General features: G+C 36.1%; 1 protein-coding gene across 4 annotated transcripts in view; it reads left to right on the forward strand.

Annotated features, from left to right (window-relative positions):
- DNAJC5B (DnaJ heat shock protein family (Hsp40) member C5 beta) overlaps positions 1-27,448 on the forward strand; it is an 82,097-nt gene that overhangs the window by 10,835 nt on the left and 43,814 nt on the right. For all 4 annotated transcript variants that reach the window (XM_038579409.1, XM_038579412.1, XM_038579411.1 and 1 more), the window contains exons 2-3: positions 6,779-6,898; positions 13,539-13,666. In XM_038579409.1, the coding sequence (XP_038435337.1) occupies positions 13,548-13,666 (119 nt within the window). In that variant the 5' untranslated portion in view covers positions 6,779-6,898; positions 13,539-13,547. The remainder of the gene's footprint in view (positions 1-6,778; positions 6,899-13,538; positions 13,667-27,448) is intronic.

The following is a 27,448-nucleotide window of genomic DNA, read 5'->3' on the forward strand; positions in this document are numbered from 1 at the left end:
CAATGGTGATGCTAGAGTATACGTTGAACAGGGAAAGGGTCGAGGAAAGGGACATGGCTGATAGATTGGGAAGTTGCTGGTGTTAGTAAGATGTAAATGTTGTGTGCACAGAGGAATTAGCTGAAGTGGTGGGAAATGACAGGCTTGGAATGTGAGGTTAGAGTTCACGTTTTGAGAGCTGGAGGACATCCAGGTATCCTAGTAGGGCAAGGAACCATGAAGGAAAGGGTGCTGGCTGGAAAAACCACATGGAAGCTGAAGAGTCCCTGGTCAGATGACAGTACTTGGGGTGGAGAGACAGCTGAGTGCAGAGACCTATGGATGGTAGACACACCAAAGGTAGGGGGCAGAGTGTGTAGAAGGGCTGGACGGAGAATGCTTAAGCTACACAAAACAAAACAAAATGACCCAGAGGTAGGCTCAATTTAAAATTTGATATGAGTTATATATAAACCAATCATTTTATATTTTGATAATCAAAAGTTGTAGGGGCATCTTGGCCTCAATATGCAAGTATTTAAAAGAAATTATAACAGATGACTCCTTTTAATCATTGACATTTTTTAATGTAATAGGCCCATTGGCAAGCTGGAACCAGTTAGTACCAGTGGATCCGAGATACATATTGTTAAATTCTCTGGAATTTTGCAAGCTAGGTGTTATGTTGGTAGCTTGCAATAGGCCTGGGAGGGAATAGTTACACCATGAAAATCTGCAAGCATTATGAACTAGGGCTTTTTCTCCCCTGAAAACTGGTTGTTAAACATTCCCCAGGACACCACTGAAGAGGCATAAATACAAACTCCAAATCTGCTCAACTTTATAGTCCAGTTATTGTGGGTTTAATTGTATCACTAGCAGAGATACGTCTAAATCTCTGGTAACTGTGATTGTGATCTTATTTGGAAGTAGAGATTAAGATGCAAGTTAAAAAAAAAAAAAGATGCAAGATGAGATCTACTAGAGTAGGATGGGCCCTTAATCCAATTTGACTATAAGAAGAGGAGACACAGACACACAGAGAGAACACCATGTTAAGACACAGACACAAGGGAGAATGCCATGGCTATGGAAGCAGAGATTGGGGTACCTCAAGGATTGCCTGCAACTCCAGTAGCTAAGAAGTTGTGACACAGATTTTTCTTCAGAGGTGCCAAAAGGAACCAAGCTTGCTGACACCTTGATTTCAGACTTCTAGCCTCTGGAACTGTGAAAGAATACACTTCTGTTGTTCTAAGTCATCCAGTTTATGCTACCTTGTTATAGCAGTGCTAGGAAATTGATATGCTTGTTATGCTATCAAATTTGGGCACAAAGCAAGTGCAAGTCTTCCAACGTGAACCACAAAGGGGAGGTCCCTGGTCTCCAGGGTCTGAGCTCTGGCTCCCAGGAGGATCTTCCTCTCCCACCTCCTCCAGCATGTATTTTCTTACCGTCACCTGGTTCTTCTTGTTACCTGTCTTGTGTTATGGATTATGCTTCTAGGTGTAGATATTGCCTCCTCCTTTGGTAATCAGACATTGTAAACTCATGCTTTGTGGATCAAAGTAGCTAAATGTGATGCTGAGAGAAACTTTTCTGGCTGGAATACGCATCTGCCTTTAAACAAAAATACCCCACCCTGCTGGCCAAGGAGAACTTGACTAAGATCTGCTATCTGGGGACTTCTGCAATTTGCCCAAGGGAGAGGGAATGTCTCTTGGACTTTGCCTTCCCCCAGTAGAAGCTGACAGGCCTTTATTCACTGTGAATTTGCTGCCTGGATCTCTTAAATCTTCTGTCCTGGCCCAGCCAATGAGTAGATGGGTCTGAGATCTCAGTAGTTCAACAACTGTCCCAATATTTCTACCTTCAGACAGAAGCAATATTTGACACTATCGCAAAACTTGAGTTTCAGAAGAATGCAATAAAGGGCGGTGCCCCCTAATGGCTTGCCCCACCCTGATGCTTCCATGAGTGTTTTTCTCATAATTCTTGGAATCTCGGGTGGCTGAGGGAGAGGGTGTCAGGGCTACTGAAAATCAAGAGTGACTTGGGGTGAGGAAGATTTCAAAGTTGTTTACAGTCCATTTCTTTTTGAACACCAGAGGGCGATACATCTACATGAAATAGCTTGTCTGCCTTGCTTCAGCCAGTCTGCCTGGGAACCAATGAAATTTATTATTATTTTTTTTAATATGAGAACAAATACTGAATTGAATATTTATTCATTTGACTATTTTGCTTAGACCTCTGATAAAGTCACAGAGAAGGCTTTTGAGCCACTTAGTGGATATCCAAGCCCTGGACCTGGAGCAGGGAGATTCTCAAAAGGGTGCTGGGCAGGGTTGCTGCTTCCCTTGTGGGCAAGCACTTGTCACTCACACTCTCACTCCATCCAGAGATTATCTAGTTCTGGTCAGCTTTGTGTGAGGGTTTAGACTGTGTCCTAGGTAAGGGCTACCTTGTATAGAGACCCAGCTTGTCACTTCCAGGGCTAGTCATTTTAAACTGGTCCCATAGGGTCAGCCCCGGTGGCGCAGCGACGTGATCCTGGAGACCCTGGATCGAGTCCCACATCAGGCTCTCTATATGATGCCTGCTTCTCCCTCTGCCTGTGTCTCTGCCTCTCTCTCTCTCTCTCTCTCTCTGTCTCTATGAATAAATAAATAAAATCTTTAAATAAACAAACAAACAAACTGGTTCCATGGGATTGCTCTACTTAATATCTGGAGGTAAGGTCTGGCTCTGAGAGAATGGAGAAGAGAAAGAGATGCTGTGAGGAGGATTGAGGTAATACAGGGATCCTAATAGTTATTACCCAGATAGTAGTAGGGCCCTGGTGATAGTAGCCACTGACCAGTCTGTGTGTCTATGGTCTTGGACCAGCTCCTACCAATGCCCACTGATAGTGAGAATATCTGGCAGAATGTTCATGGTTTCTGGAGCAACACAGAAAACTATACAGTGCACTGATGAGTCTGGAAAGCAGTTGGGGAACCTAGGAGGTTTGCTATGGAAGTGGTGGTAAGATCCCAGGGAAAGGGTGACTGGGGCAACATCTAGATGAGGGCTTGGCTTTGGAGCTCTGAGGCCTAAAAGGAGAGCCCAATTTGGACAGGTACCCACCTAGGAGCAGGAGGAAGGAGACACCACCAGCATCAGTGCTCATCTAACCGTACACATCTGGAACCATGAATATGTGTGTGCAGTTGTAGAAAAATCAGCACCCAATTACATTACATGACTCATTCAGAAAGAGATCTGTCCACCTTCACCCCCAGCAGAGGCAGCTAAGCCTTAGTCATTCATTTCTGAGCACCTTCCAATGGCACTCAGCTGAGATCAAGCCTGTTCTTAGTAATGGCATTTTTTGTCTAGTATGCCGCCACTAGCAAAGCACCATTTACTATATAAGATATAAGAAAGTCTTGTAGACCAAAGTTGTGATAATGGGTTGGTTGCAATTTAGTGGGCCAACCAAAAGAGAAAACTTTGACAAAATGAGGGGAGAATGTATATCTAAAATAGAAGGCACAAGGTAACTGTCATTATTAGAATAAATAAGATGAAATGTACCAATGAGAAGACCCACTTTGGACACTAGAAATTGGTGCAAAAAATCTTAGTGCAGTGGACTCAAAAGGCACAGAAGACTGCTGCTTCCCCGGGCCTGTGACTACTGAGGAGGCTGCCTGGCCATGTACACCAATAAGAAGAGATTCTCTTTGTCATTTACAATTATATTGCTCAACACAGCCTTTTTACTAAAGGATATAAAACAACAGACTTTGGAAGCAGAGTACTTAGATTTTACTCCAATTTCAATTTTTTGCCCCTCATCATGAACATTTGTGCTTGGGCAAGTCACATGACCACACTTAGCCAGTTATCTCTTTCTAAAAACGACCATTGAGTATCAAATAATGTAATGATGAGTGAAAATACTTAGGAAATTATACCAAGTGTGATATAAGTGCAGTTACTGGTCTCTAGAGGGTGTCCTTAGCAATTTCTTCTCTTTCAAATATAAGTCTGTTCCCTGGGCTGGGTGAGGTTTTACTTAAACGGGGGCTTCATTAAAGTTAAGACAAAGATATATCTTAAGATCAGTACTATTATTAAAAGCACTTCAATGCTAAACAAATAGGAATGAAAACTATTTTGCTTTCCATGTACTGTTTTCCTAGGCTGTTTAGCTACAGTCAGATGACAATTTGCAGAACAATCACTTTGTACTGGAAACCCTACTGAAAAGGATTGTACCTAGAGCAAAAGTTTTTGCTTCCACCTTTTTAGTTTATTGGCATAAGAGACATCTTGGGCTATTGTGAACAGGGAACAACTATTGGTAAAAACAAGGATCAAGGGTCTGCTGACAGATATTTTTGTCAAAGAAACACTTCTTTGGACATTGTAATAACAACACAAACAATGTAGAGGTAATAAAGATAGTAACACTGACACTGATAATACTGCCTTTGTTCATCATGTTGAGCCATTTTGAATAGGATTTGTTTGGGCTATGTGCCCTTGCATATTCAAAAATAAGTGATAGGTGCACCTGCCGAGATATGAAATTTAAATGAAGGACTGTTTACTCTAATTTTCATGATTAATAAAAGATGATTTTTGTTGACTATCCAAATTCATCTGGTACCTGTTGCAGATTCTGTGCTGATGTACTAGTCATTGCCTATAATAAACCTAACCCTATGCAGTAATAGAAAGAGGTACATAAATAGTCTTTAGGAGCACCCTAAGGAAATGGTGATGATCTCATAAATAGACTATACATCTCTTCAAAGTCTCATTTATATACTTATTTGAGTAATCATTGGATTAATATCTGCCTTTCTTGGTAGGATGCAACTCTGTGACCCACAAACCCAAAGTTTACATTTGATTTTGTATGCATTTAGCCCAGTGCCTGGACCTAGTAGGTGACTAATTGCTGAATGACTTAGATGGATAAGAAACTGCGTTTGCTCTTTGAAACACATACACAGTTCTACTTCACATGAGAGTTTTGCAATACTTAACCAATTTTAGAACTCATAGCTTATGCAATACATTAAAAGATTAAAAAGCAATGATTAAGAAGATTTAAGATATGGTTCATCATATAAAAATAATAAATTTTACTAAAAATATTAAACTGAATTTGAAACATAAGCTGAAATTTTTAAATTATATTTAAATTTTCATATTATAGCAACTATTTTCATTTCATCATAGGATGTTGTTCTTAAGCTGATGTGACTTTAGTTCTAAATGTCTTTAGTTACCCACCCCCACACTCCATTTCTCCACAGGATGATAGTCTGCTTCCTAAACTCTGGCTAGAAATCAGGGTCTATGGGGAAATAGCTTTTTATTTCTCTGTATCTAAAAAATAAATAAATAAATAAATAAATAAATAAATAAATAAATAAATAAATAAATAAATAAAATCTAATGCTATCCAGAGAAAAGACTACTCTGCAGTGTTCACACAAAATAACCCTAGGCTTGCTACTGCTGTGCTAAGTGGCACACTTAAACTCTGCCTTCAGCCCCAGGAACCAGACCCCATTTGCCAAAATCAGAGTAACACCTGTCTCATTTGATTTAAGTCTTTTTCAGTTATAGGATCTTGCTCAAAATCCTAAGAATTGTGCTCTCGTGTGACCTTTTGTTGCTTGTGAAAGCTAGGACATTGTTTTAACAAGAGGTTCCTTCATTCTTAAAACTACTCTGCTTACCCCTAAGACTCAGTGCCTCTTGACTAAGATTTGAGTAAAATGTTCAGATATGAAAATTGTTGGACTAATGTAATGAGCAATTAAAGTCTTCTTCTTATTAATGTTATATGGTCTTTCCAGTATTTTTTAATTATTGAAGTATAGTCTTCATACAATGTTATATTAGTTTCAGATGTACAACATAATGAATTGACAATTATATACATTATGAAATGGTCATAATGGTAAGCATAGTTATCATCTGTCACCATACGATTCTATCACAATATTATTGACCATATTCCCTATTCTGTACTTTTCATCTTGTGAGTTATTATACAAATGGAAGTTCATACTTCTTAATCGCCTTCACCTATCTCACCTAACTACCCCTCTTCCTTTGGCAACCATAGGTTTGTTCTTTGTATTTATGAGTCTGTTTCTGTTTTAGTTTTGCTTGTTTTGTTTTTTAGATTCCACATATAATGAAGTCATATGGTATTTGCCTTTGTCTGTCTGACTTATTTTCACTTTAGTTCCATCTATGTTGTCATGAATGGCAGATTTTGTTACTTTTTTATGGCTGAGTAATATTCCATTCATATCTTCCTTATCCATTCATCTACTGATGAATGCTTAGGTTGCTTCCATATCTTGGCTATTGTAAATAATGCTGCGGTAAACATGGGTGCATCTTTTTGAATTAGTGTTTTCATTTTATTTGAGTAAAAACCCAGAATTAGAATAACTAGATTGTATGATATTTCTATTTTTAATTTTTTGAGGAAACTCTGTACTGTTTTTCATAGTGAATACATCAATTTATATTCCCACCAACAGTGCACAAGAGTTCCCTTCTTTCTGCATTTTCATCAACACTTTTTATTTATGCATATTTTCTTAACTGGCAGTTCTGATGGAAACCTGGAGGCAGTTCCATAGTAACATTTGGTTGATCCAAGCACCATCTAATGATCAATAGTAAATGTAGCATATATTTTGGTATCACTTGGTACCTTGTAATGGCAACCTTTACTGTCATGCATGTTTTATTCTCTCTTTGTTGTGTCTTCCAGAGGGATAACGAATTGGCTGATAGAGTAACAAATGAAAAGTAATCTGACTCCACTGACCTGCTTAACTCTGGATGAGAACAATGGAAAGGAGTAGCCTTTTGCTTTGAAACAGTGGAACAGGTATGAAATAGCTTTCATTGTTTCCTTCATTTCTTTGCACATCTATTTCCAGACCAGTTAAAAACAGCAAGTTGCTCCTGTTTTGAGAACACTGAATCTGGAGTTATAGGAACAGGTATTGTGGATTATTGTAACATTTCCAAGTTTTCCCATTTTCAAATTGCTATTAAGTGCCAATGCAATTAAGAGATAATTATTTTTCTATAATGAGTAATTATGCTAGGGAGAATTATTACTTTTAAACATAGGATTAGCATTTTGGATGCATGCTTAGCTTTAAGATACAATGTCATTTGAATAAGGAAATTTTACTTCACTAATAGATTTCAATGGAGGAATCACAGAAGTAATAAGAAAATGGTAAAATATGTTGGTTTCCCCAATGACAGCCATTGAAAGCGTTTTTGCTGTGTTTAATGATATAATTTCCCTTGCCCACATTTATTTTCTGACCCTTAAAGGAACCCTTTCAAGAAAGGTATAGTTTGATTTTTTTTTCTGCTTTTGAGAATACACATAATAGATATAGGTAAAGTATTTTTTTGTTTTGTTTTGAAAGGAACATTTTATGTCAACATAAAAAATTTAAAACAAAATCTGTAAGACTCCTGGAATTAGAACCTTTAAAATAAGTGCTTATTTTGAACTGGTTGCCCATCATCATCAGAGTACTGAACCTTCTCTCAATTATATCTATTATCAAAAGAAGGTAAGCTATATGTAGTTTAGTGGTGACTGTATAGCTGTCAGTGCTTTAAGAAATTATGATATTAATGGCATTGTAATGTACCAGAAAGTAATTTAAGTTCAGAAGATTAAATATCATGTACTGGATGATCAAAATTAAATTACTTAATAATTTTGCATGACAACATTTTTTTCCTCCATTCGGATGGCTTATAGATGAGGGACTATGAATAAATAATAAAGACTTGAATTTTGCATAAGAATATTAGAATTCAAAAGGCTACAGAAAAAGAATTCATAAAAATTGTATTTTATATAAGAAATTAAAAAAAGAATATGGCTCCATTATTTAGTTTAAGGTCATTTAAGGAGAGTTTTTAGAAGACATTTTGACAATTACTCTGTAATTAGTATGTTCTCGGGGCATATATCTATTTTTACATATTAAAACAACTAAAAGTTTCAATGTATTACACCATTGAATTTGAAACTAAATGTCATCTCTATTAATAATGTATGAAGAGTTTAGTTTCTATATCAGCAAGGAGACAGAAAAGAAAGCATGTTGCTATTCAATGTACAGAAAGCAACTTTGCAGTTTTTGGTCTCTTTATGTAGAGTCAGTCAACAACTAACCACATTGACCAATTATTGACCAACTATCTTTATCTTGTGTTCCAATATTGATATAAAAGGGCTTTTTTTTTTTTTAAATGTACCTTAACAGACTTTATTTGTTTGAAAGGAAAACTTTGGGGAATAGGGCAAAGAAGGTGAAACATAACTAACCCCATTTCTTTGTTCCATACTGGGGATAACTTTGAAGGGGGCGCCTCAGGGGAAAAAAAATGTCCTAGTCACAATGTCAGAATGTCCTCCCTCCACTTTTAGCCCACAAGCCCAGAATCCCTCCTTTCTGTTGATTTATGTGAATAAATTATCAAGAAAGTCACTGGCTACTATGTCTATGCAGATCCAAGGTTAGGCCTAGATACAATGTTTGTAATAAAAATATGTGCGAAGTTCTACAGAAATAAGTGGTTGTATTATTATCAGGGGATATGGGAATTATGGGCAATAGGAACAAGATTTCATCTTTTTATGTGAGGTTCTCCCTAACATTCCCATTCAAGTTCACTACTCAGTTTTGATTTAATTACTCAACAGATGTTTATCACATACCTAATATATCACATCCCATATACCCCTAGCAGAAAATTCCTTCTTGCTCTATCCTCAGTACTTGTTTAATTTCTAAACAGTAGTTTCATTATTGGCTTATAGTTTTGTATCTCATATTAGTCTGAAATCTCCCAAAAGACTTGGTCTGCATTGCAGGCTTTGAATAAATAATTGAATTTTCTGCTATGGGTATTACCATAATCTGTTTAGCAGATTATTTTCAGTAACCTGTAAATCCTTTTCCTGGATTAGTGACAGCAAGACCCAAGTAGGAAGGAATCAAAGCTGGTCATGGAACAGGATGCTCACCATTGTGGAAATTGTACACATCTGTGTCTTATTAAAATTGATTTTAGGGTATCTGTTGATTTATGGGAGCCATGACATATCTCTCTCTCTCTCTCTCTTTAAATATTTTAATTTATTTATTCATGAGAGACACAGAGAGGAAGAGAGGCAGAGACAGAGGCAGAGGGAGAAGCAGGGCCCCTGCACAGAGCCTAATGTGGGACTCGATTCTGGACCCCAGGATCATGCCCTGAGCCAAAGGCAGACGCCCAACCGCTGAACCACCTAGGCGTCCCATCTCTTTTATTTCATGGAATAGATGAATACATTCTTCCCCAAAATTGAAACTGTTTCTTTGGAATGCTGAATATAGAGATAAATAGATAAAGATAACTATTTGCTATACTTTCATTTCTTCTTGGTTCTCCTGAATAGCTCTTCATAAACTTTTGTTTATGAAAGTGTCTTAACCCAGATTTACACTGTTCCTTTTATCTGTACCAGTAATGTCTACACAATATATCTGAATGAATCTGTTTGACTATCTTAGTATATCATTGTTCTTTCCCCAAAGTATTTATTTCCAAGTACCAGGAAGCCACATTCAACTTAAAGGATGAATAGATGAAATAATTTAAGATTAGCTGGCTTGGAAGTATTTGAGGAACCTCTCTTGGGGTTTAATTGAAAGAGTACATGACACTTAGGAGTTTTGGTTAACAGTAACCAAAACCTAACTAAAATATGCTCAAAAGAAAAAACGTGTATAAATTTGTGTGTGGAGAGGAATTTTATTGGTTAAATCCAAGGAAAAGTTGATTGACAAACTGTGGGAGGGGGAGAGTTGCAAGTTCACTCTGAAACAACTGGAACCAGGAGACTGAACTCTACTGGGTTTCTCTCTCCATCTTCCAGCCACTGCTCCTCTCTTGTGTATCAGTTTCAATCTCTCTTATTTCAGGCCAGCCAATAATATAAAAATAAAAACACCACTTTTGGTTAGAAGATGTAATGAAAGCAATGTTTAGAGAAAAATTTATAGTATTAAATACATGTTAGAAAAAATATCTAAAATCAATAAGCTAAGTTTCCCTTAGATAACTAGATAAGGCTTTACAAATTAAGCCTGCAGTGAGCAGAACTCAGGATATCATAAATCCTGGAGCAGGAACCAACAAAATTGAAAACAGGAAAACAATGGTGAAAGTCAACAAAACAAAAACTGGTTCTTATATTTTACTGGTTTTACTATCTGCAAGATTGTCCTATATACAATAAAAATAAAAAATACTAGAGAAGGAGTCTTACTGGAGTCTTACTGGTTTGTCTTGGTGTATCCACTCTTTCTTTTTTTTTTTTTTTTTTTTTTTTTGGTGTACCCACTCTTGGTCTACTCAACTGAGACCAGGTAAAACTGAAGCCGGTGTCAGGAAAGGCATATATTGCAATGGGAACCTGAACATTCCCTAGAAAATAGAGAGTTAATAGGCTAATAGTAAAGTTGTCTGCTACAATGGTCTATAGTCCAAATTTCCCAGAAGGCATTTGTTAAATTGGCCTATAAGACCCCTAACTCAATATCTTACAGTCCTAAAATTTGAATCATTATGTTATATTTTTAGTTGGTGACTCTGGAGATCTAGCTAACCAGTGACATCTTAAAATCTCAGAGAGATGGGATGCCTGGGTGGTTCAGTGGTTGAGCCTCTGCCTTCAGCTTGGGGAGTGATTCTGGGGTCCAGGATTGAGTCCCAAGTCCGATAGGGAGCTTGGTTCTCCCTTGGCCTATGTCTCTACCTATCTCTCTCTGTGTCTTTCATGAATAAATGAATACAACTTTAAAAAAAAATCTCAGACACTGTGGCCCTATTCCTTGTCCGCAAAGCCACACAGAAATCCCTGTCTTCTAAACTCCACTCATTTGTGGCATTTAGTATGACTGTGAGAAACCTGCTGGTTGCCTCCATTCCTGGGAACCATAGGTGGATATATGGTACAGAACATTCATATCTTGAGCATTTGTGTGTATGGTGGCTGTAGGACAGAAGAAAGGGTAGGAAAGGAAGTAGGGATGGTGTCAGTTATTCAGGAAATTTTTCCTTCAATTGTGAATAATCAGCTGGGCTGTGGTTCTAAGATAGGGCTGACCTGTAGGACTGGAACACAGAGATGAATGACATACTCCAAGCCTTGAATTGCTTACTCCTTAGGGAAATTGTGGTGGATAGGCAAGAAGGGTAAGTTCGAGCAATTATGAAAGTAAGTGCCACAATTTACTGAATGGCTGCTAGTCAGTATGGATATTAGTTAGATTTTGTTTTCTGGCAGGCAAAATCAGATTTCTTCTCCTCTTGACCTTGTGAAAATCAGGAATTTGGGACTGAGGTCCTTCTGGCCTCTAGGGACACAACTATCACAGGAAGCTGATTGAGGAAGGGACCATGCAGCCATGCCATAAAATAAGCCCTTGTCCTTGGTGCCTTTAGGCAAGATTTTTGCCTGGGTCTGACTTCAGTACTCTTCAAACCTTTGCTCTTCTTCTCCCAAGAAGATAAAGGATCACAAAAATATTTTGGAATTCCTCACATTGTTGTTCTTCAATGAATTCCTTAGGACCACAAACACTCATGGTACCACTCTGGGGTCTCATAGACCTCTAAGGCCATCTGGACTCATCAGCCAACATCTAGGGGTTTTGCTCTATTGGTTTGGTCATTAGCCTGGTGAGAACAGAGTCAGGAGGTCATCTCCATTCGACCCCATCCACCACTGGGATGTGCCTATCCAGTTGAGCTGCTGCCACCACTGTCACCAGAGATTCCCTGTGTTGAACGTGAATGTTTCTGCAGCACCATCTCCCGAGTCCTGGTATATTCATTTATGCATTCTTCTAGCACTTGCTGTAGGAGGCCCAAAGCCAAGAAATGGACAATGATTTTCAAGGAACTTCTGGTCAGAGGAGCTTGCAATCTAAGTAATTTTTTTTTCCTCTAGTTTTGTTTTTGTGGTAAAATTTAACATTTACTCTTTGAACTGTTTTTAAGGGTACAATTCAGTGACATTAAGTACAATCAGTGTTTTCTAATTATCACCATTATTACTAAAACATTTTCATCATCCAAACAGAAACTCTGTGCCCGTTAAATAATAATTACCCATTCCCCATGACCCCCTAACCCCTGATAACCTCTATTCTACTTTTTGTCTTTATAAACTTATTTATTCAAGGCATCTTATATAAGAGAATTATACAATATTTGTCCTATTGTGACTAGTTTATTTCACTTAGCATAATGTTAAGGTTCATCTGTATTGTAGCATTTGTCAAAATTCTATTTCTTTTTATGACTGAATAATATTCCATTGTATGTACATACCACATTTTCATTCACCTGTTGATAGACATTTGGGTTGTTTCTACCTTTTGGCTGATACGAATAATGATGCTATGTACACTGGTATATGTTCTTGTTTTTTAATATATGAATACATTTAGTTCTTATAAACAGCTCCATGATTTTAGGCACATTTCTGTCTCTTGTTCACAGATAGGGAAGGTCATGCAAGGCTATTATTCTGGGAAAGTCTGATTACAGTACAGTTCCTGAATTACACACTGTGCTGCCTTTAACAAAAACAGTTATTTTTTTCATTGAACCCATTATGTTCTGGGTATATTATATGCATCATTTCTAAATTCTTAAGATATCCCTGTGATATGAACTTTATCCTTTTATTATAAATGAAGACCTGAAGGCTTAGAGAGATTGAGTGGAGGATGCAGGAATGCCCCTACATATGCTTGCTTATCTTTGTCTACCCTAGAGCCGGAGCATAGCAGGCAGATGGAGTCTAGGTCTTAGGAGAGCCCAATCCCTTCTGGATATACCATAGGGAAAGGATCTGTCTCAGGTACAAAACCCATGAGAACTGTGGGGGGCTTTGGAATCCTACTGCTGCAGGGAAGTTCTAACTTGGCTCTCCCAGATGATTTTTTCCCTTTGTACTTTAAAAAGTTGTTTTTTATTTCTTTTTAAAACTCTTGCTCTAACAAGGGCTAAGCCAATAGAATCAAAGTAAAATGGAAGATTATTTCCATTGCTAGCTAAATTTAGAAAACACACATAAAAGGAGCTGTGCAAATTCTGGCAAAAAAAAAAAAAGAATCTATATACACCCACTTGTGAGGATTCATTTTCAACAATTCTGAATTAGCTGGGTATTTAGATAACATTTCACTTCTATTTAACCATGTGGACAAAGCCATATTCCATTTACATGACTGCAGGTAGCCTTTAACACCCTGACTTGAAGCTCTACTATTGGCTTTCCTAACACTTTTCTCCTCTCCTTTTGTGGCTGGCACAAAAATGTACTTCAGGTTGTCATTTTACAAAAGGTTAAAAATAAACTGTCTTTCCCTTTGAGAATGGGATCCAGTATGCATAACCTTCATGGTTATTTCCCCTCTTTGCTTTTGCAGCCTGAGAAAATGGCATGTAACATACCTAACCAAAGACAGCGGACTATGTCTACATCTGGAGAAGCTCTGTATGAAATTCTTGGTCTGCCTAAGGGAGCAACAAATGAAGAAATCAAGAAAACCTACAGGTACAGAGAAAGTTCAATGATGACATTTCTTGTACTACTAGTAATGGTTTTTTTACAATAGGCAAGTGCCCCTAAGTAAAGACATAAGCTTCTTGCCAAGACCAAGTAGTTGGGAGTTTTGAACCTCATGTTCCCTGTTCTACAACATAGGCATTAGAAATAGACAAGTATGGCACTGACTTCTATAAAGAATGCTCTCAGAATTTTGGGCCTTAGGAAAAGATGTGTTCTAGGCCTGCAGTGTCAGAGAAAGAGAGACAGAGATCATTGAGAATGACCAGGAATTTTAATTTAACTCAAATGATATAGCACCATAGAATCTGGTAGAGGGATTTTAAAAAGGAGAGAGGGTTGGAGAGGGTTGCCACTATTGCTAAATTATATGCTATTCCTTTCAAGTCTTCAATTTTTATTTTTCATGTCCTTGGTAGCTATTTTGGGGAAAATGTCAAATATGTTTTTCTTTAGAATTCCAAGGGATAAGAAAAAGCATTGAGTACAAAATAACTTACTTATTGTAGAAAATTTGGGAATTTCTCAAAATGAGGACAGTAACATTTATCCATAATTCTGTCTCCAGCAGCAATTATTGATATTTTGTTTTCTTCTAGTCTTTTTTTCTGTCTATCTTTTTAACAAGATTCTATCATGAATATATCTTGGTATTATTAAATATTGATTTTTAATGACTACAACTTATGGCTACTCTGTAATATAATCACTTTATGAGCTTTTTTAAAAAAAGTTTAAGTTCTTTTAATTTTCCTCTATATTTATCCTTGTACACAAATCATGATCCAAAGTACAAAGTATTTTATTATTTTCTTTTTAAAGATTATTTACTTATTTATTTAATCTAGAGCATGCAAGTAGGGATGGGGAGGAGCAGCCAAAGGAGAGGGAGAGAGAGAATCCCAAGCAGACTCCCTGCTAAGCATGGAGCCTCAAACAGGGCTCGATCTCATGACCCTGAGATCATGACCTGAGTCGGAATCAAAAGTTGGACACTCAACTGACTGAGCTACCCAAGCACCCCTCATCTTCTTATTGAGGAATAAAGCTGTACCTTTAGAGGAAAAATTAAATCAAAATGTAAATGAAACTTTCAGATTTTAGTTGGTTACTTCTTGATTTGACTTTGAATTCGGTTTTTAAAACTTACAGTATATATATATATTGACATATGGCAGTTTAGACTTAAATAGACAAATTTGTTAGCAATTTCTTTTATGGATTTTGTTTCATCTGTTATGTTTGAAAAGCCACTCTTGATTACAATATTATGAAAATATTAACCTATATCATCTTCTAGTACTTTTAAAACTTATTTTTATATTCAATCTTTGATCCATTTGGAATTTATTTTGACGTAAGGAATGAAGGTACGATCCTAAATTTATTTTCTTCCCAAATCACTACCCCACAAATATTTATTGACTTCTCCATTTCTATATACTGATGGGAAATTATTTGGCTATGAATTGGAACCTTCACCATGTGGTAAATTGTGGGACCTGAAATGCCTTTGAGCATGTACTGAAGAATAAATGACAGAGTGAAAACTGATATTTGGATCCAAATAGTTCTGTGAAAATATGGTCAAAGAGTTTGATCAAAGTCACTATCAATCTTTTAGTTTATATTTCACTTAAGGTGCTGGGGACAAAAAGTCTTTGCTGCCTCATTGATCCCCAAAGATATTTGGGAGTATGCCTGGGAGCACCTCCTGTGGATAGATACCCTTAGCCAAAAGTCACTAAACTTGACTCTTAAGGCTTCAGGGTGAGACACTGGCTGGAGGTGTGAGTTTGGAATCAAAGTAATTGCACTGCAAGCTTACCACCTATAAAGATGCTCCCTAAAATGAGAACAAAGTGATATCTGACTACCTTGTAAGCTTTAAAACCCACTTTACTTTTACAAATGTGACTTTTAATTGCCTCAATTAATTTGTAAGCTAAAATTTCAGGTCATATCTTAATTAAGGAACTAATTATACTGAGCTGTTTGCAAGTTTAATAATTACAACCTAAAATCTTTTCATGTAATCAGTGTCTTGCTATTAATTTTGTTTTAATGTCATACAAATATCTTTTTTTTCAGCTGATTAGGGTGCTAGTATGCTGCCAAAAGCATCTACTTCTATCTAAATTACACATTTGTATTCTGCGAGTTATTAAAAATGTATGAGCAGGCTGAAAATCCACTGAGAACATTATTCTTATATTCAGAGATCTGGATCAAAGCAGTTACAATATAGTGAAATTACAAGTCAGTGAAATTTAATAAAATTACAAATTGTTGAATCCATACTCTGCTTGACCGATGTCACAATCCTTGGTTGTGTTCTTGAAAACAAGGCTGAGTTAGATTTCTTTCTTCCTTTACATTTTATTTTTATTTTTGAATAGGTAATATGTTCACCTGATTAAAATGAGAACATGCAAACACATATACAAAAAAAGTCTCCTTCCTCAGGGAAGGCAATTCTTTATGTACCCTTTAAAGGGATTTTAGGCCTATATAAGCTTATATAGAGAATTTCTGATCTGAGCAAAATAGCGTAGACTTGTTTCTCTCTGCTCCTTCCTTCCAAGCATGACTCAAAGCCTTGGAAATAACACAAGAGACAACTAAAGGAGAACTTTAAAAGTTATAAAGAGAAAGATGAATTAGTTAGCGATCAGAGGACCAAGGGAACAACACAGTGGCAAGGCATGTTATGATTCACACCATCCGAGGCAAACTAACCCTGGCCCAGCCTTTCCTGACAGCCAATCTAGCAAGAGAAGGCAGCCAGATAGCCTTATTCTTCCTCCAAATTAAGCAAGAGTCCTGCCAACAACTCTAGATAAGCCCAGAAGAAATAGCAAGGGGAACCAGCTGAATGTTCTCCTAACAGTAACCCACCAGAGAACTTTCCCATCAATAGGCACCCAGCCCAAAAAGTGCTTCTTGTCTCTGCAGGCTGGAGATTCCCTTCCTCCACTTAATGGCAGCAAGCCACTCAGCCTGGGAAGCTCCTTTCACTTCCTCAGCTAGTATCAACAGGTACCAGTGGGGCCCCAGAGGCAGGAGACAAAGAGGACAAACATAGCACCATCAAGGCTCTGAAAATTAGACTGTCATTGGAGCCACAGCCCACAAAAGCAGGCTATGACCAACATACTAAATCTATCTAAACAGAGTAAATGCCAATTAAAATTTAAAAACTTAAGTAGGGCCCAGAGTCTACTGATAACAGCCAAAATGTCTAGATATAATGAAAATAATTTATTATACAAAAAAATCAACAAACAGGAAAATTGCAACTTGAATGAGAAAAGATAATCCCGAGTCCCACATTGAGATGAATCAGATATTAAAATTATCTGACAAGTAACTATCATAAGAAAAATTCAACAAGCAATTACAAATTCTCTTGAAACAAGTGAAAAAAAAAAGAAAATTTCAGCAAAGAAATAGGAATTATAAAAAAAAAAGAACCAATGGGAATTAAAGGACTGAAAAAATAACAGAAATAATAAAAATAATTTGAAGAGCTCAATAGTAGAGTGCAGCTGACAGAAGACAGAATCAGTAAAGTCTAGGGGAGATTCATAGAATTTACCCAATCTGAACAAAAGAGAGAAAGTTAACTAAAAATGAACAAACAGAGCCTCAGGAACCTAAAAGATCCAAGATTTAGCACTGGTATCCTAGAAGAAGAGAAAGAGAGTAGGACTGAAAGAGTATTCAAAGAAATAGTGACTGGAAATTTCCCAAATATAACAAAACATAAATATTTACAGATCAGGTAAGTGAATTCCAAAAAAGATAAATCCACAGAAATCATGCCCATACACATCATAATTATACTTCTGAAAACTAAAGACAAAGAAAATATCTTTAAAGCAGTCAGAGAGAAACAACATATTATTTATAGGGGGATACCAACTCCAAAGACAACAGGTTTCTCATCTGAAACAACAGAAGCCCAGGTACCTGGGTGGCTCAATCAATTACGTGTCTGCTTTTGGCTCAGGTCATGATCCCAGGGTGCTGGGATCCAGCACAACAGGCTCCTTGCTCAGTGGGGAATCTGCTCCTCCCTTACTTTCTAACCGTCCCCCACTGCTTGTGCTCTTTCTCTTACTCTCTCTCTCTCTCAAATAGATAAAATCTTAAAATATATATATATATATATATATATATATATATGAAACAACAGAGACCAGAAGAAGTGGCACACCATTTTCCAAGAAAGAAATCAAAGAAAAATACTGTCAACTGCAAATTCTATATCTGATGAAACTATGCCTAGGGAATTAAGGAGAAATAAAGACATTCTTACATAAAGGAAAACTAGAAGATTTTGTCACTTAGCCAGATTTACTCTTAAAGAATGGCTAAAGGACATGTTACAAAAGAAATAATGAAGGAATCTTGCATAATTAGGAAGGAAGAAAGAACAATGAAAATGCAGAAATATGGGTAAATACAATACGCTATCCTCATAAATTTTCTAAATTATAAATGACAATTGGCACAAAAATTATAACAGCATCTGATACTCAAGACAATGATATTTAAAAGTGGGGAGGACAAGAAAACCTAAATGAAAAGTTTTTGTACTTAGATTGGTAAAACACTGATATCAGAAGACTGTAATAAGCTATATATGCACACTCAACCACTAAGAAAACTATACAAAGTAATATACTCCAAAACACTACAATAAGGCTCTTCAGCCCTGAGAGATTTCTGGGAGGCTCTTGCCACTCGGGTTACAAGTATGCCCTGATGTGTCCAAACCCCCAGCCCTGAAGAGTAGACTATGATGGCTTAAAATGCATGCATCCTTATCACAGCCCTACAACAATTCTGATTCCGTGTTCTTCTTGGTAACTTAAGTGAAGTAAATATAGTTCACCATTTTACTGCTGCTCAGGAAGCACTTTAGGTCTATGAATAGAGCCTGCTTTTCTTGATATTGACCAGACATAAAAATCCTTCACTGCAAACCTAGTAGATTGTTGATCTATATACCTCATACTGCTGCCTAATTACAATGAAGACAGAAAGGCTAATCAGATTATGTAGCATATAGTATGTTTAGAGTCTCTTAGAAGAACAGGAGGGTATTATGCTGAATGAAGTAAGTCAATCGGAGAAGGACAAATATTATATGTTTCTCATTCATTCAGAGAATATAAAAAATAGTGAAAAGGATTAAAGGGGAAAGGAGAGAAAATGAGTGAGAAATATCAGAGAAGGTGACAGAACATGAGAGACTCCTAACTCTGGGAAACGAACAAGGGGTAGTGGAAGGGGAGGTGGGTGGGGGGTTGGGGTGACTGGGTGACGGGCACTGAGGGGGGCACTTGATGGGATGAGCACTGGATGTTACGCTATATGTTAGCAAATCGGACTCCAATAAAAAATATACAAAAAAAAAAGAATCCTAATGGCTTTATAACAACAAGTCTAGTTCATTATTCAACAAATATTCATTAGTACTGTTTTAGGCACTGAGAAAACTGCATTGAACAAAGAGATGAAATCCTTACATCCCCAAAGCCTATATTCTGGGCTGGGGGAGTAGGCAGGCTTAATGATAAATCTATAAAATATACAGTCTATTAGATGTTGGTAAGTGCTGTAGAGAAAAGCAAAGCAGGTAGGAGGTTGGAGAGCACTAGGAGAGGTATTAGAAGTTACATATTCTCTTTGAGGTATTCCATGTTGATTTTAACACTAAAATCCCTCAGCTGCAGTGAATTTTAAGTATAAAGTAGCAGTTACAAGTAAAGCATATGAAGTCAGAAAGACCTGGATTCAAACCTCTTTGCCTCATTTTCTTCAGAAGTACTGTCATCTCTAAAATGCAGATGACAGTACTGACCTCAGAGGGTTGTGAAGGATTAAAAGAGGTGATATGTGTAAAGTGTTTAATCAAGTTCTGGCACACAATTATTGGTTACCACAAGTAATGCATAAGGCATCAGAGAAAGAGGCCTATAAAATGGCATTCTTCAAAGTTAGCTGGGCCATGGGTGCAGGAAGACTCTCCAAGAAATGTGTGTATGTGCGTGTATACAAGTCTGCACGTGTATGTGTGAGAAAGTATGTCATGTGTATGTACATGTGTATGACTGTGTCTGCAGATTCTGTGACATTTAAATTCTGTTGAATAAATTTAAAAGGGTGTTACAACTGCCTTATTTTAACATGCCAATGTCCATAATATGCTGAAAATTACAACCTTTGTATCTGTTTTATCTTACGAAAAATTTAGATACCAAGTTAAAAATGGTGAGGGGACAATTTCTCAAAGTTATTTTAAGGAGGATATAAGCAAAAAATCAGAATCTAATTGATAAAGAGAAAGAGAGGGGATCCCTGGGTGGCTCAGCAGTTTAGCGCCTGCCTTCAGCCCAGGGCATGATCCTGGAGTCCCTGCATGAAGCCTGCTTCTCCCTCTGCCTGTGTCTCTGTCTCTGTCTCTCTCTCTGTGTCTCTCATGAATTAAAAAAAAAAAAAAAAATCTTAAAAAAAAGAGAGAAAGAGAGAGAGAGAAGAGAGAAGGAAACCTAAACATCATACCCAAAATGATTACAAGGAGCCATTTAGGTTGATATGGCCTAAATATGAGAAAAGGCCTGTGGGGGCCTTCCCTGAGGCCCATTATATGTTCCATGACTCGCTGTGCTATTCAGAGCATAAAATCCTTACAGGTTGTAATTTACTCTTCTTTTCTGCTTTTCCCACTCCATCAATTCCCTCAGGGCAAGCATTATGTTTTGTCTTCTATGGCACTTCCATTAGTCCTGGCTTATATTTACCAAATTCAATAATGAATTGGTCAACAAATAGATTTTGCCTGTGCCTGTCTCTCCATTACTTATATTCTCAGATTCTTCAGGATCATTTCTCAAATGTTTGGTCACCTAGCTGAACAAGGAGTCATTCACTGACCCCGTAAAGAGAGGGATAGCTCAGCAAGGAAAGACTATAGTTTCAAATTGGGACACAGTGCATTTTTTATGGCTGTGAGTCCTTCAGATAAAATGTAATTAGGGGATATGGAAGGGAAAACTCTGAGAAAATACAGCCAGTTATGTAACATAAAGAATGTGCATCTTGAGTATTCAAAATCTCATATGCAGCTTAAATGTTAGTTTTTATATTCACTGATATATACAGTTTTGAACTTAGATAGAAACAATATTAAGATGCCAAAAGGGAAGCCACCTGGTTTTCCTAGTGTTTTGGGTGCAAAAACCTAACAAAATGTTGGTCTACTTGCATTCTCATTTGAGAAATGAGATAAAGATCTAACCCTTTCTTAGCTCCTCAAAAAACCATAATATCAGAGTGAACTAGCTTTGTATATTAGCACCTGGGTTTCTGTGCCTCATGAATAAGCTTGTTGATGAGGTACCAAATATCGTGGTTCACAGGGCAGCAGGGACTTGATTTTTCTATTTCATTCAATTTCACATGGAACTTTCTGGAAATAATCCCCCTTTTCTGAAGAGATGAGCTGCTCAGAGTAGACCAACATGAGGCAAAATGCTATTTTCACAAGAAACAGGAAAGAGTGTCATTTCCATAGTGATCTGTGGCAACCCCAATCTGTGGTGCTTTTACCCATCTTTATTAGCAATTATAGGTCATAACAGAGGCTGCTTATGAATAAAGTGTAAATGTCAGGGGAATGCATAGCTAATAGAAGAATTGTAAATATTTACAAGGCAAAGTGATGATTCAAGCTCACAAGATAAATTGAAATTAATATCTATCAGTACTAATTTGTTTCCTGAATTCTAAAACCTTCCACTAAAAAGAAGAGTATATGAGGCTATGTCAGAGTTATCTTTCAGGTCACCAGCATAACCTCCTTTGTCCCATGGCAAATCTACTTGGTCCTCTTAGTTCCTCACACAACGTCATTTGTTCCTGGGCACTAGAATCATCAATGACTTTTTTCCCACTCACTCATTCACTCAATGCCTATTTAGTATTGGATACTTATTTATGTAGACTGTGAGAAATTAATATACATAACTATCTATGTATCTATGTCTATCTATCTATCTATATATGTAATATGTGCTACTTTAAAGAGCTCAGATTTAGTAAGGTTGAAAGATACATACAGAAAGACAAGACAAAATAAAGGAGACTGTGGTGAGTGGACTAGATCAACTTCAGCATAGAATTCATATTAATCATTTAAATGAAAGAGAATGAGTGCTTCATTCCATCACTTATTCCTGTCTTAAGCACTATGCTAGCTTCTATAGAGAAGTCAGTTCTGACATATTCCTGGGAATTCAGAAGCTATTCACCTTCCTACAGCTGCACACACACTCAAGAAAGGACTGAGAAAGCCCTAAGTTCTCACTTCTGGCTGACCTTGTAGATCTGTGCAAACAGGAATTAAAAGCTAAGGCAGAGTTGCAAACTGGCCCAGCATTGAAGATGTGTCCTAAAACACATACAAACCTCACCTGTGAACACTAGGAGATTTTTGGTTCTATGTGTACAAGAAAACCTGTCTAATCCTTAGCTGTTAAACTAATGGAAAACAGAGACTTCAGTGGCCACACATGATTAAGAATACAGATGTTACAGGGACACCTGGTCTGCTCAGTAGTTGAGTGTCTGCCTTCATATCAGGGCGTGATCTTGAGGTCCTGGATTGAGTCCCGCATCAGGCTCCCTGCAGGGAGCCTGCTTTCCCTATGCCTATGTCTCTGCCTCTTTCTGTGTCTCTCATGAATAAATAAATAAAATCTTAAAAAAAAGAATAAAGATGTTACAAAATTAGGTCAGAAAAGTCACTAAATAAACAATCACAACAAGTAACAATTAAAAATCATAGGGAAAAGGGAGAATCTAATTTGTAGAGCTGCCAATTAAAATATTCAAAATTTCCAGTTTTTAAAAAATATGAGACATGCAAAGAAACATGAAAGTAAAGTCCATATTGGGGGGAGGGGGAACCTATAGAAACTGTCCTTGAGAATGCTCCGCATTTGGATATGTTAGACAAAGACTTTAAATAAGCTAAATATGTATAAAGGCTAAAGGAAATCATGTCTAAAGAACTGAAGGAAAGGTTGAGAAAGATGTCTCACCAAATACAGAATATCAATTAAAAATGAATTTATATAAAGGAACTAAAATAGAAATTTTGGAGTTGAAAAGTATAGTAACTGAAAATGAAAGATTTACTGGAGGGGTTCAATAGGCATTTTGAACATGCAGAATAAAAGATCAGTGAAGTTAGAGATAGGTCAATTAATAGTAAGCAGTCTGAGTAACAGAAAGATAAAACAATGAAGAAAAAAAATTTTTTTAATTAAAGATTTTATTTAATTATTCATGAGAGACACACACACACAGAGGAGGAGACACAGGCAGAGGGAGAAGCAGGCTCCATGCAGGAAGCCTGATGTGGGACTTGATCTTAGGACTATAGGATCATGCCCTGAGCCAAAGGCAGATGCTCAACCACTGAGCCACCCAGGCATCCCAGAATGAAGAAAAATGAACAGAGCTTAAGAGACCTGAGTATACCATCATATATAGATATATATATCTTCATATATACAGATAAATATATCAGGAATCTTTATATATACATATATATATATAAAACATATATATATATAGATATAGATATAGATATCAGGAATCCCAGAGAGTAGAAAGAAAGAGAAGAAATATTTGATGAAATAATGCCTGAAAATTTCACAATTTAATGAAAAATATTAATTTATACATCTAAGAAGTTCCATAAACTCCAAATAGAATAAACTCAAGAAAATCTTCACTGAGATACATCATAATCAATTGTTCAAAGCCAAAGAGTATATTGAAAGTAGCAAGAGAGAAGTGACTCATCATATATAAGGTAACCTCAATAAGATCAACAGCTGATTTCTTACGAGAAACCATGAGGCCAGAAGACAATAGGATGCTATAGTTAAAGAATTGAACGAAAAATATGTCAACCAAAAATTCTATATGTAGCAAAATTATCCATCTAAAATGAAAGCAAGGCCAAGATATTTTCTAGATAAATAAATAACTGAGTCATTGGAAGACCTTTCCTATAAGAAATGCCAAAAGGAATCCTTCAGGGTAAAATGAAAATACACTAGGCCATAACTTGAATCCATATGAAAAATTAGAGAACACTAAAAGAAGTAATTTCATAGGTAAATATATTTGTAAATCCTCTTTTTTCCCATATGATTTAAAAGACAACTGCATATATCTATGTTCAATGACACACAATTCATAAGGATGTAATTTGCAACAATAACAGCATTAAATGGGGAGGTAGAACTATACAGAAGTTTTTGTATACTTTTGACAGTATATTAATGTGAACTAGATATTTAAAAAATTAAGATGTTAATTGTAATCCCCAGGATAACCACATACACACAAAAAGTCTTAAAAATATATAAAAGAAATACAGGAATTATAATACAAAAGAAGCTAGTAACAGGAGAATTGAACAAAAGAGATATAAGAATACACATAGAGGGTGCCTGGGTGGCTCAGTTGGTTAAGCATTCAGCTCTTGATTTCAGCTCAGGTCTTAATCTCAGTTGTGAGTTAAAGCCTTGCACTGGGATCCATGCTGGGAATAGAGACTACTTGAAAAAAAAAATACAAATAGAAAAATGGCAAAAGTCCTTCATTAAAAAAAAGTCCTTCATTAACAGGAATTACTTTAAATATAAGTGGATTTTATAGACAGAGATTGGCAAGTGGATTTTAAAAAAATGATCCAGCTTTTGCTGCCTCTAAAAACACTCCCCTTAGATTCAAAGACAAATAAGATAAAACTGAAAGTATGGAAAAATATATTATATGGAAGTAGTAATCCAAAGAGAGCTGGAGTGACTATACTAGTATCAGACAAAATAAACTTTAAGATAAAGTTATCAGAAACAAAGAAGGACAATTATTTTTTTCAAAAGTCAATCTTTCAGGCATATATAGCAATTCAAAACATATATGTGCCTGAAACAGAGCTCCAAAATACATGCAGAAAAAAACTGATGGAATTGAAGGAAGAGTAGTAATTACAGTAGTAATTAGAGACTTGAATACCTCTTTCAATAGTGAACAGAACAGCTAGACAGAAGAACAGCAAGAAAACAGAAGACTGTACAATACCATAAACCAACTAGAATTACTGGACTTCTGTAGAACACTCTACCCAACAACACAAGTGCATATGGAACATTCTCCATTTAAACCATGTTTGGCCACAAAACAAGTACCAATAAATTCAAATTCAGAAATATTTAGATAAAGCAAAAGCAAAGTGTGTTCTCTGGCTACAATGGAATGAAATTTGAAATCAATAACAGAAGGAAATTTGGAAAGTTAAGAAACATGTAGAAATTAAACAATAAACTCCTAAATAACTAATGTCTAGGAGAAATCACAAGGGAAATTGGAAAATACACAAACCATACCAAAACTTGTGGGATGCAGTGAATGTAATTCTTAAGTGTTTTTTTTGTTTGTTTTCTTTTATTTATTTATGATAGTCACACAGAGAGAGAGCGAGAGAGAGAGAGAGGCAGAGACAGAAGCAGACTCCATGCACCAATAGCCTGATGTGGGATTCGATCCCGGGCCAAAGGCAGGCGCTAAACCGCTGCGCCACCCAGGGATCCCCAGTGAATGTAATTCTTAGAATGGTAAATAACTACATTAAAGAGGAATAAAGATCTCAAATAACCTAAACTTCCACTTTAAGAAACTAGCAAAAGAATCACAAACTAGACCAAAAGCACAAAGGGAAAAAGAATAGTGAAGACTAGAGTGAAAATAAATGAAATAGAGAATAGAAGAATGAGCAAATCCTCAAAACCAAAAGCTGGAGATTTGAAAACACAAAAAAGATTGACAAATTTTTACCTAAACTGACCAAGAAAAAGATAAAACTTAAATTACTAAAATAAGGAATAAAAGCAGAGGGACATTACAATTGATCTTACAAGAAAAAAATCACAAAATAATACTGTGAACAATTGCTTACCAATAAAATTAACCTATATAAAATGAACAAATTCTTAGAAACACACAAACTAACAAATTCACAAACTAACAAATTCAAAAGAAATAAAAAATCTAAGTGGATCTATAAAATGTGGAGCTCAAGTCCATATTTAAAAAAAAATCACAAAATAATACTGTGAACAATTGCTTACCAATAAAATTAACCTATATAAAATGAACAAATTCTTAGAAACACACAAACTAACAAATTCACAAACTAACAAATTCAAAAAGAAATAAAAAATCTAAGTGGATCTATAAAATGTGGAGCTCAAGTCCATATTTAAAAAAAATCCAACAATGAAGAGTTCCAATTTAGGTAGCTTCACTGGTGAATTAATTCTACCAAGGAGAAGGAGAAGGAGGAAAAATAACAGTAATCCTTTTTCAAGTTCTTCCAAAAAAGTAGGAGTGCAGACACAAACTATCTTCTTCTGTAAGGCCAGGGTTACCCTAATATTAAAGACATCACCAGAAAACTAAAGGACAATAAATCTTATGAATATAGATGTAAAAATCCTCAACAAGATACTAGCAAACTGAATAGAACAACATATTAAAAAGATGATACACCATGACAAGTATCATTTATTCTAGGAATACAAAATTGGGTCAATATACGTAAGTCAATGTATTTTCCATATTAATATAATAGAGAATGGGGCACCTTGGGGGCTCAGTTGGCTACGCATCAGACTCTTGATTTCAGCCCAGGTCTTGATTTCAGGGTCCTGGGATTCAGCCTGGAGTCTGGCTACATGATCATCAGGGAGTCTACTGGACATTCTCTCTCTCTTCCTCTCTCTCTGCCCCACCCCCTGCTCATTCTATATCTCCTTAAATTAAATAAATTTTAAAAAAAGAATAGAGAAGAAAACAGCACATTCATCTTGATAGATACAGAAAAGGCATTTGACAAAACCCAATACCTTTTCATGACAAAAATACCCAACAAATTAACAATAGAAGGGCATCTATAAACTTAATAAAGGGCATCTATAAAAAATCCATAGCTATCATCATATTTAAGAGTTAAAGACTGAAAAATTTCTTCCTAAGATCTGTAACAAAATAGAAATGTCTTTTCTCACTACTTCCTTCAGCGGTGTAGTAGAATTTATATTAAGGCTATTCAGCAAGAATAAGAAATAAAAAGGAATCTAGATAGAAAAGAAAGAAAACTATATTCACAGATGACATGATCTTATATATAGAAAAACATACTGAATACCTACCATTGTGCACATCCACATACAATTAGAGCTAACAAATGAGTTCAGTAAAGTTTCAGGACATAAGTTCAATATACAAAAATCTACACTAACACAATTCGAAGATAAACTTAGAAAAAGAATTCCACTCACAATAATATCTAAAACAACAAAATACTTAGGAAAAAATTTAACTAAGGGAGTAAAAGACTTAGACAGAAAACTACAAAACATTGTTGAAAGAAATTAAAGGCCTAAATAAATGGAAAGGCATCCCATGTTCAGAGATTGTAAGACTAAATATTAAGATGAATCTACATATTTGATACAATTTTATCAAAATTCCAACTACCTTTTTAGCAAGATTGGGTAAACTGATCCTAAAATTCATATGGAAATGAAATACAAAGAACTCAGAATAACAAAATAGAATCTTGAAAAAGATGGATAAAGTTGCAGGACTCAACACTTCTTGATTTCAAAACTTATAAAA

This window comes from Canis lupus, chromosome 29 (genome assembly GCF_011100685.1).
Source record: "Canis lupus familiaris isolate Mischka breed German Shepherd chromosome 29, alternate assembly UU_Cfam_GSD_1.0, whole genome shotgun sequence".
Lineage (NCBI taxonomy): Eukaryota > Metazoa > Chordata > Mammalia > Carnivora > Canidae > Canis > Canis lupus.